Raw genomic sequence first — 19,595 nt, 5'->3', positions numbered from 1 at the left:
AAATCAAATGCACCTGAAGCAACACACTGAGCCCCAGGTTTTTGTTTTAAGGACATCTCACCCTCTTTATTAACGTGACATTTTTCAGATGAGAATAATGGTCGCATGAAGCATCTGTTGAGACGATGCTTACAGCTTGAGGTTTCATTTCGTTGTTATGTTTTGCTGTTGTCTTCTTAAAAAACAAACAAAAAAAATGAGCTGTGGAAAAAACCAGCCACAATACTAAAGAGAAGAGCTAAAGACAGTAGTAAACAAAGAAAAAAAATGCAGGAAACAGAAATCAGGTCATATTGACAGATGCAAGCTGCGAGGTCATGAAACTGTTACATATGTACAAAATAAAATAAAAAAAATCAAATTTTATTGTAGCTATTATTGTGTAATAAACTATATTTCCAAGCATTTAACTTCTGTATACGAGGGTCACTTTGTTAAAACCATAAACTGTGCGAATATTAAAAAAAAAAAAAAAGAAAAAAAACACTAAAATCCAGACTAAAATTCAAAAACCAAGATTTACAAACAGTATTCACATCAACACCTAATTAAGCAGCTGTGTACCTCTCATAGTGCATCTAAGACTCATCATGACCAATACCACATGAACGTGAAAATAACTTACACATCCAAAACAAAAACGAATGCTCATGTGGCCCAGCTGAATACAAAGAGCAGGATTCTGTGTGTTTGTATATAAAACAATGAAGATCATTCATTTGACCACGGGAATAAAGCAGGCTGGATGGAGAGGTGCTCAGATTCAAGTTTTAAGATGCCACTAAACCCAACGAGTCGCCCATCAGACACAGACAGGTGTTCTCATGACTTCTGGGTGCACAGATGCCATTTGAATAGGTGGAGCTTTGTTTTTTCATTCAAATGCACATCCAAGCGCCAACACATCACGTATGTGCAAAGTGTGTAAATAGGAAACCACGGGATTCAATGGCACACGTACACATCACACACTCGCTCATGCAAACAAAAGTGACAGCAGTTTCCACTCCAAGCCTTTTGTTTTCTTTAGGACAAACTACTAGAAGGTCAAACGAAAAGAGGGAGAGAGAAAGGGGGAAAAAATATTCACAAAAGAAAAAGATTTGTTTTCTTCCCTACCAGGGAATTGCTTAAAATTCTTCTTTATAAAAGAAAAATAGATATTTATATATCTTTGTACACGTATATACACAAAGTAAAGAAGGATGGACTAACAGAAAGGAGTCCCAAATTAGACGACGATGCCCTGGTCCGCTTTTCTGTCAGCTCCTTCTGTCCAACATTTCCCAGAATTCTCTTCGACCTGCATCTAAAGAGAAACACTGCCCTTCCTCATTAGTTACTGTTATTAAGAGCAGAAACTCAGTTCTGGGATGGAGTGCATGTTTTATTTGAAGTCCGTTCTTTCAGTCCGAGTCCGAGTCACTGGTGTCAGAGGACGAGGAAGAGGATGATGAGGAGGAGGAGTCTGAGCTGGAGCTGCTGGCGCTGAGACGAGACGCCACGGCATGAGGCTCCGCTGCGATGGGCTTCTCCACTGAGACACAAACAGAGACGGGTTATTCACTTTGTCTCGACTGACCTGAGTTTGAATGGGCTCTGAACATGGCGGCCCTTACCTTTGGTTTTCTGTGGTTTCTTGGCAGAGTTGAGCTGACCGCTGACGTCCTGCAGTCGTCTCTCCAGCTCTCTCTTCTTCTCCAGAGCCAGCTCCTCACGGGATTTTCCTGGAGTGCCTTTGACTGCGGCTGGAAAACAAAAGTTTTTTTCAAATATACCATATAATATCCGTAAAATGCAGAATATTGTCAATCAGTCACGATAGTCTCTTATCTATGAGTGGTTTTAATATTAAAAGCAAAGGTTTAATAAATGCAAATGGATTAAAGACTATTGGGAAATATAAAAATTAATGTTTGATTTTTTGTTTTCAGTGAACCCGATTAAATTTACTTCAAACAAAAAAAACTATATATATATATGCTTTGTTTATTTTAAATAAACTCTTCATTGGAGAAAGCTATATAAAAAGCTAAAAACAAATCAGATTTCAGCATTGTTGATAATCAGAAATGTTTCTTAATTAAATCAGCATATTAGTATGATTTATAAAGGATCATGTAGCACTGAATACTGGTATAATGTTAGCTTTGCATTACATTTTAAATTGCAATAGTAATTTCACATTGTATTTTTTTATGAAATGCGACCTTGATGACCATGAGTTTCTTTCAAAAACAAACAAAAAAACCCATCAACCCCAAAGCTTCCTCTTAGCATGTAATTGTCTAACCTTGCACTTTTATTGATGCATGAGTCACTTAAGTGAAGACTTTCTGACATCAACATCAGTGGAGCAATGAAAGAGCAGCATTGTGTGTGTTCACAGGAAGGGTAAAGGTCAGATTACAGTCTACCTGTAAAGTGTGTTGAATAAAAACCAGGAAAGGTGGGGCAACTCAATGCATTATGGGTTAAAGTCTAGTATCAGATTCCCATTAGCTGCTCAAAAACAAACCTTCTTTTTCCAAGGAAACTCGGATTGTTTTAAGACAATCAACTGCATATATAAAAAGGGCCTGAATTAGGGCTGTTAGGCACATTTAAAATTTAAATGTGCTGTTTTTTGGTATAAAACTAAGAAGTTATGAATCCATGTAATTAATAAATAATACACTATAAATACCATTAGGTTTGCGTGGTTTCTTGCGTAAACACATCATGACGTAGTGCTCCAGTTCACGGAGCGTGGACGGCTTCAGCGTCTCGAAGTCGATCTCGATCTCCTCTGGGTTGGTGTCACGCAGCGAGGGCTCTCGCGACTGGATGATGTGAACGACGCGCCCCAGTTTCTCGCCCGGCAGCCTGTTGATGTCCAGACTGAGCTGTCGTTTCTCATCATAACTCATGGGGCTGGTCTCCTCTTCCTCCTCAGAGTCGTAGTGCGGCGTGAGACCGCCTTGGCTCATTTGGTGAGAGTTAAAGGCAGAGGGTTGAGATTTCTTTGAGGACCTAAGTGGAAAAATATAGGTAAGTTCTTATTGCTTTTTAGGTTCAAATGAGCTGACTGTGTGAATTAGGGCTGCACAATTAATCCATTTTCTAATCGCAATTACAGATTACGGATGCCACAGTTATGTAATTGTTCAAAGCAGCAATCAATCTTAAATCCACTTTTGTTATTCTGTGCGTTATCTTAAAGGAATATTTCTCCCAAAAATTAAAATCCTGTCATTGACTCAGCCTCAAGTAGTTCCAGACCTGTATGAATTTTTTGTTCTGCCAAACACAAAGGAAGATATTTTGAAGAAAGTTTTTTGGGTCACCACTGACTTCCATAGGAGGAAAAAATATACTATAATAGTCGATGGTGACCCAAAACAGCCTGGTTACAACCTTTCTTCAAAATATCTTCCTTTGTGTGAGGCTTAATACTATAGCAAAAGCAATAGTTTCTTTCGGTTAGAATGTTTTCATCTTGGTTATGTTGCTTCAAACAATGGTATAAACATCATTGTGCTAAATGCAATTATTATTATATTTTCAAGGCGATAATCGACAATAATGATTTTTGTCATATTCGTGCAGCCCTAGTGTGAACAATCACTAAGTAGGACGTACTTGCTCTTGCTGCTCTTCTTATTGGAGTTCTTCTTGCCCTGAGTGGAGCTCGCTGCTTTGCTGTTGCTCTTGCTCTTTGGTGTCTTAGAGAGTTTTGGCGTTTTTGGCGGCCGTACGACCACCTCCTCCTCTATCGTGCTCCTGCCCCGCTTGTGTTTTTCTGGCTTCTTCTTCTTCTTCTTGTCTTTCTTTTCCTTCTTCTTCTTGGGCTTGATGATGGGTGTAGAGGACAACGCGGCCAGCTGCTCATGCACCGCCCTCAACTGAACACAAGTGAGCGAGTGAGTGTCACTGCGTTTCTCTCTCTAAACCCACAGCCACTGCAGCTCTCAATATATGTACAACTACGTCAAATCTGAGCCGGTTTTAGCGGACTCTGCTGCATGGAAAAGTTGGGTGGCTACCTGTGTACACACCTGTTCCTGAAGCTGGGCCAGGCGATGCGCTCTCTCCTCCTCACTGTCAGAGCTCGGGCTGCTCTCGCTCTCACTCTCGCTGCTCACGTCGCTCTCCGACGACGAGGAGGAAGAGGAGGAGGAAGAGGAGGAGTGACCGCCCAGGCCGCCGCCCAGGGACGCAGGTGGGAGGGACTCCAGGGGCTCATCCGGCATCTTGGCGAACCGGAACTCAAAGACATCCTGAAACAGAGAGGTGACATTTTTAATATCCATATTTTTGTTTCTCCAAATTAAGCCCATTCACATTTGCTCACTGGTTAATGTTTTTTTCCTTTAGATATATTTCTGTTATCTTGCATTAACAAGCTACACTACCAGATATCAAGAGTTTAAAATCCTCCAATCAGAGTATTTATTCCATTTAAGAGTACAGTGTTTTACTTAACCTTCCCAACCTGGAAACCATACACATACTTTCTATGAACGGTTTTACAAAAAATTAAATAATAAAAAAAAAAAAAAAAAAAAAAAAGACAGAATGTCTGAATACACAGCAAATTGTGATGAATGAACTCATATACACATTCTCTGTGGTACAATAAAGTCGTTTTTTTTTTTTTTTTTTTTTAATTAAAAAAAAAATTATCAATTGTTTCAAATGATTAATCGAGAGTGTAAAAAAGTTTGTTTGTATGTACTGATTATTTATTACTGTTTATTTACACAGTTATATATAAATATTATATACAACATTTTCTTAAAATGAACAAATGCATGTGTTTGTATTTATACATACAGAAATATGAGTTTATACAGTGTATATGTAAACAAATATGATTATTTTGGACGCGATTAATAGTTTGACAAGCAAAAAACGTTATTGTCTTAAGAGCCAGGGTAGATACCATAATGATCTTTTTTTACTGAAAACTGGTTGAGAGTGATAGGGTACAGTCTTTAAAATGGCACACACTGTATAAAGGTTCAAAATTCTAATGTAATGGCTAATTACAACTGCTTTGCATGAAATGTTATGTGGTGCTGGTGCTTTTAACAAGCTTGCCAGTTTTCATAATGCATAATTTCATAATGAGTGTTAAGGTGAACTATAAATAAAAGTAAAATAAAACCCTGCCTATGGCTTGATAAATGACTTGAGTAATTTTGTTTTTATCTAAGTGCAAGCATCTGTACCTGTAGTTTTCTGGCCATGGCCACCACATCGTGATCTGGGGGATTGTACTTGTAACAGTTTGAAAACATTAGCCTTATGTCAGCAGCAAACTGCAATGCATCCCTGTACTCCCGATGATCCATTTTCCTCTGCAAGAGAGAGAAACTCATCAGGTTTGATCATGCACACGGCTGTACATAATCACGTAACAACCTCATTATACAAACCTTAATTGTGCTTAGATCCATAGGATACTTGATAATGTCATGATAGTCGTGCAGTCCTAGTGAGGAAGCGTCCACTGGTTTGTAGAAGGGCCAGGCGTAGGCTGCGTGTTTCTTCGACAGCAGCTCTTTGAGAATCGTGCTGCAGTACCGTAGCTGTTGGCTCAGCTTCCCGCGACGCACTGGCTGATGCTGGTTCTGGGAGTCGGGCAAGTCTTTCCGTGGTGGTTTGATGGGCCTGCCACTGCCACCGCGTCTTGCCGGCACTTTGTCTCCAACCAGGCTTCCAACCAGACCTCCACCAAGGCCCATACCCATACTCATCCCCAGGCCGAGAGACAGGCTCTGTTTGGGGTCAGCACCCAAAGCGGAGAGGGTGAGCGGGGAGTCACCTCCGCCCATACCGAGACCCATCCCACCTACACCCAAAGTGAGTGGCATGCCCGTGGTGGTGGGGGTGGTTGTGTCTGCCTTGCGCTTCACACCCTTTTTCTATTTGAAAAAAAGAAAAGAAAAATAAGCTAAATTGCATCTAGCATTTGGTCATTCAACTAGGCTATGCTGCAAGCTATATGTGTATAATAAGTGTTTTTTAGGAATGAGATAGTCTTACTTTTGTAGTCGGTTGAGTAGGAGGCAGACCCATCAGTGCAGGGGTGCTGTGTGAAGTGGGAGGCAAAGTCTTGGTTATCAGCATCTGGGGTGGGGTGGAGAGGACTGAGTCTGGGGTGTCTGGAGTGGGAGGGGAGTAGGCCGACTGGGACACAGAAGATATAGCAGGGACTTGATGAGCTGTTGTGAATCCACCTGAGACTAGAAAGAGACGGAAAAATGCATGAGCATAAAGCACACAAAAACAAAAATTTTTTGTCGTCAACTTCATTAAAATTCTACCAACACAAAACTTAAATGAATACATAAAAAAAAAAAAAAAAAAAAAAGTTATTTTACACACACACACAAACGTATAATAACCATTTAAAATTACAATTTTGCCTTGTATTTATATATAACGTTTAGTTTTTCTTAAAAATAAAATCAGACATTTACATAGATTTTAATTAGTCACTTGCTAATTATTTACAAAATTATCATTCATTTAATTATAATATAATACATTATTATTATAATTATATTAATACCTACAATTGCTTTATATAATTTTATATTTATAGAATATACTCCAAAAATGTCATTTTAGTGTGCCTTTTCCGGGTCTGGAATTTTTTTTTTTTTATACGAAGTATCCTTTTTTAATGGTGATATGCATTAATTTATATCTAGACTTCTATCAAAACCATAACAATGGAAATCATGTGAACTACTCTCTTCATCGGTTTTTCAGGTTCACCCCCCCTCATTCTTACTTAATTTGTGTCCTTTTTTAGGTTTGCCCTGTTTGCCCCTAGGGACAGGTGCAGGAATCTCTTCCTCCTCTTGGGGCATCTGTGCGACCTTCTGCAGGAAAGCCTTCTCCAGAGACTGAGCCATCAGGACGATGTCATCTGTTGGCTGTAATAAACAGACGACTATGAGATCACACGGCAGGCTGCGCAGAAGACCCAAGCAACTTAAAGGTGAACAACAGAATAAATCCAAGCTCTGAAAAAGGTCTTAGCTTTTACCTAGATATAAACAAACTGACTGACCTTGTTGTAGATGTAGCAGTTGGTAAACATGGTGTTGAAATCCTGCAAGCACTCACTGGCACTGCGGTAATAATTGTTTTCCAGTCTTTTCTTGATAGTGCCCATATCCATGGGCTGTTTAATGATCTTGTAATAATCCTGCATGAGACAATACAAGTCATTATTAAGTCAGAAAAACACATGCACAAGTTGATTTTTGAGGAAGATGCTAGCGGTCGAATCAGATTCAATGATCAGATGGAGAGTTGAGAATTAAAAAGAAAAAATAGTGTGTTGCTTCAAACACAGTGCCTAACAACAAGACCCCCAAACTTACAGGCAGGTTGAGCTTGTTAGCGTCCACCGGCTCATGGAAAGGCCAGGCGAAGTGATGTCTCCACAGAGTCTTCTGCAAAGCTTTCTGAAGGAACTGCAGTTGGTTGGTCATGCGGCCTTGGCGAGCAGGGTCCCTCACAGGAGGTTGATGAGGCCCGGATTGAGGGACCTGGGGCAGAGCGGGTCCCTCGAACCCCTCGTACAGCAGCGACGGCTTGCGGATGCGTTTGCCAGGGGTGGAGAGGCTCTGCTCCATCATCATGGTGACCCCCTGCATGCCGTCGCCCCCGCCCAGAGAGCTGCAGAGAACAGGGTGAGATAACACAGATAATTAACTAATTGTCAAACTATAAATAGAAACAGAAAAATAAACAGCTTTGTGATTATATGCGATGAAACCAGCATTAAATATGAGGAGTCAACATAATCACAGTAGACTCATGACTCAGATTCTGACTAAATAGTGCATTTTGCTTCTTTGCAGCCCCTTCAGCAATTTATCCGTCCCGGCATGGGTGAATTATGTGAGCAACACATTCCAGACCCATACACCACTGTCCTACTGAAACCTGGGGGCGGCGCCTTAGGGAAACATACATAACCCAGAACGAGGCCCTCAAAATAAATATTTTGAATGACAAATCAATCGTTCCTTTCCTTTGGACTAATTCAACTATTTATTCATCCTACCGTTCTTCAACTCAATGCAATTCTTAAATAAACTGGTGTGTGTGTGTGTATATATATTTTAACTCCTTAAATTTATTATATATATATATATATATATATATATATATACACACACACACACAATACACCAGATAAGAATTCATTAGATAAATATCAGTGCATTTATACACTCACAGAATCTTATTTTATAATTTAATAAGCTACTACGCATGCTACTACATATATAGTAACATGGTATTTTATATTTTACAAATGCTTGTTAAACTGCACTACCCTCAGTAACTACTTTTTATATCCTGAAAGTTATGAAGAACCTAATTGTCTCACTAGGACTTACCTTCTGAAGCCTACTTGCTGAACACTTTAAAGTGAACAAGTTGATAGCATCCAATTTATTTTACATGCATCCTCTTGGGATTCATACTCCGTGTATATTGGGATTGCACAGATAGCATATAATGATGCAACATATGTAAAACCATTGCAGCAGTTACTTGATTTTAATTCAACTACAGACACAAGACACTTGGGGTGGGCGTTCACTCATTCTCCAGAAATGTTGCTCTCTCGTGCCTTCCAGCCAGTTTCTGTAAGTGAAGGTTTGCATACCTGTCCCAGTTTGGACTGAGTGTCTTTTAACAATTAAGAACACTAAATGCAGAAAAGCTATTTATAGAAAGTCAGCTTAGTTCATCTAACATCTCTAGACACATGTAAAATTAATTATTTAGTCAAGTTAATGGAGCAAATCAAGCCATTTTTAAACAACAAAAGAGATGAATGTTTAAATTTAAACAGGGCAAAATTATACAAAAAAAAACACAAAGTGTTCACATTTTAAACTTTTATTTTCAGTCAAGGAAAACGTTGGCATACAAACAAAGTTTGGGGGGGAAGAAAAACAAGTAATTGATCTATTTTTTCTGTCCTATCTAGTGCATGCTGGTAGGGAGGGGGCAGATGGCAGGCTTCACGCGGCTCCTTTAACCACTCGCGTTGCTAAGCGACCAAAAGCGAAACAACCCCACAAATTATTCAGTGTCTTGCCACTAGATTTCACAAATCAATGGCGCTCGTCACCAAAATAAGGCGTGATGTGATCAAAGAGGCTCGAGCACAGAGCCGGGGCCTCCACATGTGTTAAATGTTGACAAAAGTCCACGTGGTTCGAGGCGGAAGCGCAACATAAAGAGTTTCATAATGACTAGGACGTCTGGCGAAACTAAAACTGGTCGGCCTTATCAAAAAAAAAAAAAAAAAAAAACACAAGCCAAATAATCGCATAACAAAAGCAAAAATAACACCCGATGTCGAGATAGATTTACTAGTTTTTATGGTCAAGGCACCGCCTTATGACCCAAATCCATATATACCGCTAAATACACAAGTTATATTGCATTGAAATATCAGATCTAAAACCATAACTATAATCTGCAGATCAAATCCACAACCACATGGTCATTGTAACACTCAATATATCACAACACACTTTCGAATCTAACCACCGCAAAAATTATGACAATTTATAATAACGTGTCAGCAATCATTAGGGAGAATTAAAAAACGAAATGCTAGTTAACGCTAAAAATACTAGATGCTGGTCGCTGTTAGCATTAGCCAACCAAGCTAATTTCCCGTTCGCAGCCTAGCACTGCATGCTTAACGACGTACAATCAGTTATACAATTCAAACGAGTCTAGGATATGTAAAATAGCTTTGCACTGCTCAAAACCTGCCTGAACACGGACATCATCTCTCTGTAAATAAACTAACCGTTTAATGGAGCGAAAGCGCGCCTGCGCACTAAACGCGGGTAGTTGCTCGTTAAAATACAGACTTTAAAAACTTGGAGACTGGTCGCGTAACGACATTGTAAAAAATAAAGTCTCTCACATCACACCCGTTAAAAAAAGTCAATGCCGTTTTAATAATCCAGTATTTCAACGGATATTGTCGCGACAGTTCGAAAGTGATTTAAATAAAATTATTCCGAAAGATGCCGAATCATGACAATATTCCTACAACATTTTCGTTCACAGAACAAGTGTAATGCCATTTACTCCAACCGGTACCTGTCAAAGGGCGGGCTAATGGCCGTCTCCATCGGGATGGATCCGGATTCTGTTTATAAACCGGTTTCGTTCGCGTATCCGAGTTTCGCGGCCTTGTTTTTCTGACTTCCTCTATCCTCCAGCTCAGAGCTACAATGAAATGGCGACGTTAAGGCTCCGCCCGACTTTTTATAAACCCATCGACGGCTCCATTGGCTGATATAACGCCATACGTACACGCCTACGCGAATTCTACCGGCCACTCTAGCTGTCAGTCAAATAAGACACGCCCACGCATCAACCGGAGCACGATTTGTGGAGTTAAAGCAGATTATTTCGCAAAAAATACTCGTCTAAGCAACGCCACTACTACACACAAAAACCTAAAAATCAGTAAAACGTTCTCGCGAATAATTTAAAACACGCAAAGACGCGGCAACAATTCCCGAAACACCGCGTTTCTCAAGAGTTTTGTGTTACGTCAACAGTCTTCGCTGATTGGCTGCCCAGAACTAAGGCGCGAGCGTCGATGGGCAGGTTGGAAAAACGCCATTGGCTCAGCCGATTAGTCACGCGTAACAGACAAATGCGGCACACACACGTATAGTTCACCTCGCCTTACAGCCTGTTCCTCATGGACCGTCTGTAAATCACTAAAATACAAAAAAAAAACTCTTACAACCAAAGGCAACCTTGTGATGTGGCTAAATCCCCTAAAGTTAAACGAAAACCGCAAACCTCGAGGCCTGAAAGTGACAAAAAAATATTATGCAGCATTAAAACTCTACTTTTCAACCCAGTGTAAGAAAACACGTTGCAAGCTTAAACCCAACGTTAAAACAAGCGAACAAAAAAGGCGATGTCCTTCAATCCGTTTCGATTCAACATGGCCTACAAGGAGTGCCCTCCATAAAATGACGCAGCAACTTTGGTTCTTCAAACGACATGCAGTTGTTAAAACCCGATTACAACGACAAAATACGTATTAAACCTACTAGAGTTAGTCTGAAATTACAAAAAACATGCCAGTTACATTAGAAATTTACACAAAATCCAAGAAAAAGACTACTGCGTTTAGGCCAGCGTAGAGATCGAACTACCCAAGGCGAAATCACCCAAAACATCAAAAATACGTTTAATTCCCACGAAATATTCGGCTTGTTTTCGGTATTCGGCAACAAAAGGCCATCATTATCAACAAATCTTGTCGAAGTTTCCACATCAGCCTTATCTTTTTTTAGAGGACAACTGAAACACACGGATTGATATTTACTTTCTAGAAACCATTATCAAACGTTAAACTGAACGTATTTTGACTTGATACAGCGACCTATAAGTTTTTGTTTGTTTGTTTTTTTTACAACGACTGATTTTTTAGTAAAATATACTGCCGCCCATCCCCCACAGCGCCAAGGTTACAGATTTAAAACAATGTCAGGTTGTGGGAAAAAATAAAACACCGAACCAGCCAAACTGCTTCTTGTGTCTCTAAATTATTTAAACCAAAACGTCTAATTTAAATTAACAATGTTTTACAATACATTTTGTTGTTTTCCAAAAATAAAATCTAAATCTCTTAACATATACCTCTATCCAGATAAAGTGAATTGAAAATAAAAAGGAAAAGCAAAATATGTCGAATTCCTCATTGTTGGAAAAATCCAGATTTTCTTCTTGTCTTCGGCCACGTTTCTTTTATTCAACACATTTCCCTCAAACATGTCCGACTTCTTCTTCTTCCCCATTCATTGGTTCGGAGTGGGGGCAGGGGGAGTCACGTGACCACCCACACAAGCACCAGCGTGGCTTAAACTGGATTTGAGCAGAAATCCCCCTTAAACACGTCTTCTTTCTGAGATACGTCGCATACGACGGCATTCCCTGTCGATCAAAGACGCGCTCTTTAAAATCCACAAAATGTAAACTTGTAATTAGTCAGCAACGTTGTTAAATCCAGAACAAAGGAGACATGGCTGTCGTTGCTGCGCCATGATTGGACAGAGCCAATCACGTGTCTCACAAACCGTCGCGCCATCGCAAAAATTAAACCTGATTATTTTTGCCCCGAGATTATCTTCTTGGATACGGTAATCCGATTCCACACGATTTCTTTCCAAAAGCACTGAATATTAGAATTCAGTTCGGTAAAACGCGTGGCAAAAAGTTTATTAGGAGCACGAGAAATCCATGTAATCAATAGCTTTCATCTGCCTTGAATGTAATCCTTTCTGCGCATGTGCAGTTTCACTCGACTCCCTTCCCCCCCGAAACCTCTCTGCTGGTTCGAGCTAAACTGGGAAATAGGAAACTTGTTCTGTGTGTAATTATTTTGGCTGATTACAAAATATTGCTATATAAAAATTGGAAATAAGTTTCAGTAATACGTAAGACAAACAGGTACTTACAGTAACTAAAGAGATAAATAAATGAAGATATACGAGTTTATTTGCAAAAAATAGAACTTAACCCGTTTTTATTGTATTTACTGTGTAAGATGTATTTTTAGTTATTTTTACCTAATCGATAGAACCTGCAGTTTTAATGAGCTATATTAGTGCTGTCAAACCTTTTTTTCATTCAAAATAAAAGTTTTGTGCGTACTGGGTATATATATAATGCATATATATAAATACACATACATGCACGTATATGTTTAAGAATATATTCGACTATATATATAATTTACATGAATATAAATATATACACATTAAAGTCTGTGTCTTTATATAGGCGTATACATAATACATATACACAGTACACACATATGTAAACAAAAACATTTATTTGGAGTGCTATTATTTATATATATTTTTCACATTTAGACTAAATATCAGCTCACACTTCTTTCTTTGACTAAGTTGTCCTACATCTAACAACATATGTTAGAACAGCATGACAAATGGGAAAGCACACGCCTGGCCTGTCATTCATGTCCCACACAACTGAGCACAGACAACACTCACCCAGTCTGACTCAGCGTCACAAGGCAGCTTGGCCAGCAGGGGACACGGTTGCTATGGAGCTCTTGCTCACACACACTGTCTTTTTCCTAATAGCTGTTTTTGGCAATAGACTCTCTTACAGTGTAATACTCCAATATTGAATTGCAATTTTTTCTTCTTTTTTTTTTTTTTTTTTTTTTGCAATTTTGCAAAAGAAAAAAAAAGTCACATTTATCCTAGTTAACATTGGTACTTTATATTCTTTCAATTGAAATGTTTGAGCATGCATGTGCATTTTGTAGTTTTTAACCCTTTTGTGTTTTAATGGAGCAATTTACTAAATTCTTAAAGAGAATGTAAAATAAAATGTACTAAACTTAATTTACTTTTTTGAAATATCATATTTGATACATCAACGTTGGAGATTCAGAAATTAACGAATAAAGCCTGATCTGCCATATATATTTTAACATGATTTTTTCCAAAAAGCGTGGATAGTTTCAGTCCATCCGTACAGAGGCGTGCCTGAGTGACTGCTAGAAGCCCATTTTTTAGGTTTACAGGCTGTTCTGTGAAAATGTCTCTAGTTATAATTGTGGAGCTATTAAGAGTGATTCTCACAGCCATTTGCACTTCTATTCTGAACCCAGACACAATGAACTCCAACAGCTCTGCTCTGCACAGGTGTGAAGTGTTGCTATGCAGAACTATTGTTGCATTATCACATTCACCTCTGCAACGATGTGTGGAAATAAAGCTGGACCAGGAGCATTCATAATATTTATTATACACTAAAACTGTTCAGATGATTCCCCTAAATGTACATTTGTTTCTTCCTCTTAAATGTGCATTAAGATTAAGTTATACCTAATTTGTTTAAGTCCAATTGTCTTTGCTTTTTTGTGCTGAGTTGTGTAAGAGACATTACCATGAATACATTGCTGTAAATGTGTGCGTGGCATATTTATTACAATATGCTTTCAAACTGTTTGCTGTTGACTCAGAAAGAGAAGCAACAGTTTGAAGCTAGACAATGCATCAGCACTATCAGATTACGGCATTGTACAATCACTTTTGCATTAGACAGAAGCAGTGGTGGAGGTAAATGAGCAACAATTCACTGGAAACAGGACTACGTCTCAGTACCATTGACATATATTTACAGGTGCATCTCAATAAATTAGAATGTCATGGAAAAGTTCATTCATTTCAGTAATTCAAATGATATCGGCTCACGTTTAACAAAAACCCACCAATTCACGGTCTCAGCAAATTAGAATATGGTGACATGCCAGTCAGCTAATCAACTCAAAACACCTGGAAAGGTGACCTGAACCTTCAAAATGGTCTTTCAGTTTGGTTCACTAGGCTACACAATCATGGGGAAGACTGCTGATCTGACAGCTGTCCAGAAGACAGTCATTAACCCCCTTCACAAGGAGTGTAAGCCACAAGCATTCATTACCAAAGAAGCTGTCTGTTCACAGAGTGCTGTATCCAAGCATGGTAACAAAAAGCTGAGTGGAAGGGAAAAGCGTGAAAGAAAAAGATGCATGACCGGCTGAGAGATCCAAAGCCTTATGAGGATTTTCAAGCAAAATCGATTCAAGAATTTGAGAGAACTTCTCAAAGAATGGACTGAGGCTGGGGTCAAGGCATCAGGAGCCACCACACACAAATGTATGAAGGAGTTTGGTTACAGTTGTCGTATTCCTCTTCCTAAGCCACTGCTGAACCACAGACAACATCAGAGGTGTTTTACCTGGGTTAAGGAGAAGAAGAACTGGACTGTTGCCCAGCTGTCAAAAGTCCTCTTTTCAGATGAGAGTAAGTTTTGTTTTTCATTTGGAAACCAAGGTCCTAGAGTCTGGAGGAAGGGTGGAGAAGCTCGTAGCCCAGGTCTCTTGAAGTCCAGTGTTAAGTTTCCACAGTCTGTGATGATTTTGGGTGTAATGTCATCTGATGGTGTTGGTACATTCTGTTAAATGAAAACCACCATCACTGCACTCGTTTACCAAGAAACTTCCTTCTTCTTCATCTTCTAACCTTCTTCGTTTCATTTTCCAGCAGGATCTGGTGTCAGCCCACACCCCCAAAAGCACCATACGGTTAAATGGTGTTGTTGTGGTGTGCTTGATTGGCCAGTACACTCACCAGACCTGAACCCCAGAGAATCTATGAGGTATTATCAAGAGGGAAATGACAAACAAAAGACCAAGACATGCAGATGAGCTACAGGCCCCTGTCAAAGAAACCTGGGCTTCCATACCAGCTCAGCAGAAACAAACTGATCACCTCTACGCCACGATGAACTGAAGCAGTAATTAAAGCAAAAAGAGCCCCTACCGAGCATCGTGTACATATACAGTAAATGAACAAACTTTCCAGAAGGCCAAAAATTCACTAAAACGTTTTTTTATTGATCTTACGAAGTATTCTAATTTGTTGGGATGTGAATGGGTGGGTTTTTGTTAAATGTGAGCCAAAATTCTCCTCTCAATTAAAAGAACCAAAGACTTAATCTACTTCAGTCTGTGTGCACTGAATTAGAAAAAAAATTTGTGAAAAAAAATTAGTTTCACAATTTGAGTTTGAAACAACTGAAATAAATTAACACACATTTTTCCACAAGTTTCCACAACCTGTATGTAAAGTTGTTTGACTCATCAGATGAACTCATGACTGCATCAAAATAGTGAGAGATATTTATTTTATCAGGATGATGAACAAACAAAACTGAAATTTAAAAAAAAAGATTATTATGCTATAGTATTATACTATAGAATTTGATATTTTGGATAATACATAATGTTTTCCACATTTTATTTGTGATTTCACCACAGCAAGAAGGATTTAAATGTTTAAATCAGAGTATAGAAGTTACTAGTAATACTTTTAATATTATAATAGGCCTTTATAATAGCATCGTTTGCCGTCCTGGAGAAGTTCATTTAGTGTACACCAGTGACATCTAGTGTTTATGATGGGAATAACCAGGAAATTGAAATTTTCAACTTGAGTGTAACACATCCAGTCATGGCTAAAATGATCAAAGAAGGTTGTGAAAATTAATCTGCATTGTTAATCCCTTTGATATTTTATTTAAAAAAATCCAATCATGGCCCGTTATAAGATTTCTAATAGAACCAGTCACTCTTTTTTATCTGTTAGTATTTGATAGAATCCATGATGTCTAATGTGTCTAAACAAGATGTCCAGGACCTCCAGCAGAAATATAGCAGAAGAATATTTGATTGTACACATGGAGTGCTTTTTATCCCTGTGTTCACCAAACCCTGTACATATGTCCACTTGTAATTTATATTTGTACCTATATCCTGCACTTGCTGCTTATTGCACTCCTGGTTAGACCTAAACTGCATTTCGTTACTTTGTACTTGTACATGTGTAATGACAATAAAGTTGAATCTAATCTAATCTAATCTAATCTAATCTAAATGTTCCAGTCGTGTCTGATAACTGAATATGCTGGAGTCTTTGGTTGAGTTTTTTCTTGAACAACATGTGGTGATGCAGGTGCTCTTTTTAAGGTTTTCTGACCCTGAGAACTATTTTCTGCAAATTCTCCAGCTGTGGTCTGGAGAGTCTTTGTCCACTTAAACATGAACTCTTCTCGTGCATGAGATCGATATATAGACACACGTCCTCTTCCAGGCAGTTCTGTAATATTTTATGATGATTGAAAATGATTACCCTGATGGCCCTGATTTTCACAGCTCTATTCTTAAAGTAACCTCACTAATTCGTGAAGCTCAATAACTATCTTTTGCTGCACATCAGAAATATAATCTTAGTTTTTTCTCATTGTGATGGATGATTATAAGTATTTGGGCTTGTTTTGCCTCCTATTTATTTTTCTGTGAAACAGGAAGACATGGCTGGATAATTTGTTATATAAATGTTTATAATCACCCCGCAGTGCTCAGAATTGTGAATATGAATGGTAATATACTTTAGAGACAGTTTACTCAAGAAAGGGATACCAATATTTGTGTTCATCAGGTTTTTGAGAATAACAGTTATTAATAATAATGATATTTCCCTCCATTTTTAATTCTTATTATGGAATGAAATGTTAATGGAGATTTATTTTTACCAAAGGTAATTTTTTTTAATTTACATATTTACCAAAGGTGGTGATATTTTCGGCCATAACTATATATTTATGGTGTTCCACAAATTTGAATGATCAATTTTCTGGTTATTGCGATCACATTCACCAGCCCCACATTTATTTATTTTTTGCCATCTGATCCTCTTTCACCTAATTTTTGAAGTACACCTGACATTTGAAAATAAATTTAATAATGAAGTGTCACATTTGCATGGTTCTTTGATATTTGTTATGGCCGTACGGCATGCAGGAAAACAAAGAAAATACAAGTGTTTTAACATTGATCCATTCACGTAATATAATGTTTAAAGCATCTACCCAGCTCAATCAAACCCTCCATTTTTTATCTCACTTTTGTTATGTTGCATCTTTATGTTAACCTGCTTTAAATAACCCATTTTCACTGTATAAATCTACACTACCACAATGACAAAGCAAAACAACAAGTTTTTAACATCTTTGCAAATTTATTAAAGATGAAAAAATTATAATAAATTATTTTTTCTTTGCAAAAGTATTCATACTCTAATCTGGGACTATAAACTAATCTTTACCTAATTTTATTTGTAGATGTTATCACACTTTGAGGAAAGTTAACCTGTGGAAAATGTAATAAAAAAAACCTAATGTAGCATATACACGCCAAAGTCCATTTTTGCTTATCTATACCAAAACTTTCAATTCTTATTTAGCGTACTAGGAATGGAAAAGGGAGATAAAGCAGGACAGCAGGCAAAAATCAATGCTACACTTCACCGATCTGGGCTTTATGACGGTGTGGACAGACTCAGACACATAAAAACACTTGGAATTTGCTAAAAAACGCCTAAAAGAACCTCAGACTCATCTCATTCTCTGATCTGATGAAGCTAAATTCCAGGTTAACCTTCCAACAGGACAATAACCTTAAACCCACAGCAAGAGTGGCTTTCAGACAACTCTGTGAATGTCCTTGAGTGGCCCGGCCACAGCCTGGGATTGAACCCAATCAAATATTTCTGGAGAAACCTCAAAATGTGCGTCTACCCCCATCCAACCCGACAGAGCTTGAGAAGTGAACAGAAGTGACAAATAGCAGATAACTGCCGAAGGCTGATGAGCAAATCTCGATGCATCATACTCAAAAATACTTGTGAAGGTGCTTCAGCTAAGTACAGAGTTAAGGGTCTGAATTTGAGTTTATTTATATAGCACCATTTACAACAGCAGCAGCTGACCAATGTGCATAACAGTATCAAACAACAATTAAAAAATTAAAAAGCAAATAAATAAGATCACAGCTAAAACAAAATATATTAATTGTCATTAAAAATGAAATACAGAGATTGAGGGAAATTGATGGAGAAGTAATGCGTATAAGACGTAGGAGCAGATCTAACATGAACTGGAATGCTTAGGTTTAGGGCTTATAACAGCGAAGGCACCTACACCCCTTTTCTTAAACTCAACTCTAGGAACAGTGAGCAATCTAAGACTATTTAAGAGTTTGAGAGGGGTTATGTAAGGAAACACACAGGCAGCCAATGCAGAGAAGCTAAGACAGGAGTGATATGAGTATGTTTACGTAGGACACATTAAGAGTCTTGCCAATGTATTTTGGACAAACCAGACCATGGTAGTGGCATTCAATCCACAATACAGAGAGTTACTGTAATCTAAATGTGATTATATAAAAACATGAAAAAGTCTTAAAAAGAGTTGAAAAGCTTGATTCAGAGAGAAGACAAGATTTAACCACAAAATTTCCTTTGGCTATCAAGTTTCAGCTCACAGTCAAGCAAGACAAGTCTTTAACAAGGGTTTTGGTTCGGGATGAAACAAAGTGATTATTAAGGGAATGCCACCACGGGGACCAAAGAGTATTATTTAATTTACTTGAAAAATGTGATGACATCCAGATTTTGATATCCTTCATACAAGCCAGCAAACTCAGGGGTGTGCGCTCTTGACAAAAAAATCTCTTTATTTAGTGTGTTATTATGCTGGTATCTTAAGGACTGCCGTTGACGGCTTACTCGTAAAGTGTTTGATATTCTTAATAGTCTGTGGTGGCCAGTTCACACTGATAGAAATGAATCCTTTACAACAAGTTTTATTTTACCTGCTGTTAATGTGTCCATTGTCTTCAAATACTGATACTTGAAATTATTTAAATGATAAAAGATACTTTGTATGTCAAAATAAAACCGCCAGGTGGCAGTAAATCAGTGTCATCATGGACCGAATCAGGGTTCCTTCAATGATAAATAACACAGTCGTGTTACTCAAGAGGCAAAAATAATGCTGTGCTTGTGCTATTACTTTGAGACATGGGACAAAACAGGTCCAGCAAGTGTGGCTGCTATTAGGTTTAACACAATTATCACCTTGAAATGTTAAACACATTAAATACATAC

At 38.2% G+C, this 19,595-nt stretch overlaps 1 protein-coding gene across 3 annotated transcripts; it reads right to left on the bottom strand.

Moving 5' to 3' along the window:
• Positions 1-38: 38 nt before the first annotated feature.
• Positions 39-12,368, bottom strand: brd2a (bromodomain containing 2a). 3 transcript variants are annotated; one of them, XM_043232923.1, is made up of 12 exons: positions 11,710-12,368; positions 7,383-7,680; positions 7,067-7,204; positions 6,785-6,929; positions 6,031-6,230; positions 5,421-5,909; positions 5,214-5,342; positions 4,026-4,259; positions 3,622-3,884; positions 2,687-3,012; positions 1,620-1,748; positions 39-1,537 (listed from the first exon to the last, which is right to left on the bottom strand). In XM_043232923.1, the coding sequence occupies exons 2-12, from the start codon at positions 7,656-7,658 to the stop codon at positions 1,407-1,409; spliced, it is 2,460 nt and encodes an 819-aa protein (XP_043088858.1). In that variant the 5' UTR covers positions 7,659-7,680; positions 11,710-12,368; the 3' UTR covers positions 39-1,406. The 3 variants fall into 3 exon arrangements, with proteins under 3 accessions (XP_043088858.1, XP_043088856.1, XP_043088857.1); XM_043232921.1 differs by having other exon boundaries at positions 10,144-12,367; XM_043232922.1 differs by having other exon boundaries at positions 4,038-4,259; positions 10,144-12,367.
• Positions 12,369-19,595: the final 7,227 nt, after the last annotated feature.

The sequence above is a fragment of the Puntigrus tetrazona genome, unplaced genomic scaffold, assembly GCF_018831695.1.
Source record: "Puntigrus tetrazona isolate hp1 unplaced genomic scaffold, ASM1883169v1 S000000746, whole genome shotgun sequence".
NCBI classification, from domain to species: Eukaryota; Metazoa; Chordata; class Actinopteri; order Cypriniformes; family Cyprinidae; genus Puntigrus; species Puntigrus tetrazona.
The sequence above is the reverse complement of the archived record's forward strand: the minus strand, read 5'-3'. Positions and strand labels throughout refer to the sequence as shown.

What these genes read in the sequence shown, in the direction of transcription:
- brd2a (XM_043232921.1), bottom strand. Translation starts at nt 10,175, where the DNA reads ATGGAGACGGCCATTAGCCCGCCCTTTGACAG. An exon ending in ATTAGCCCGCCCTTTGACAG is followed by an intron (nt 7,681 to 10,143) that starts GTACCGGTTGGA and finishes TGTTCTCTGCAG; the next exon opens with CTCTCTGGGCGGGGGCGACG. An exon ending in GAAACCACGCAAACCTAATG is followed by an intron (nt 1,749 to 2,686) that starts GTATTTATAGTG and finishes TTTGTTTTCCAG; the next exon opens with CCGCAGTCAAAGGCACTCCA.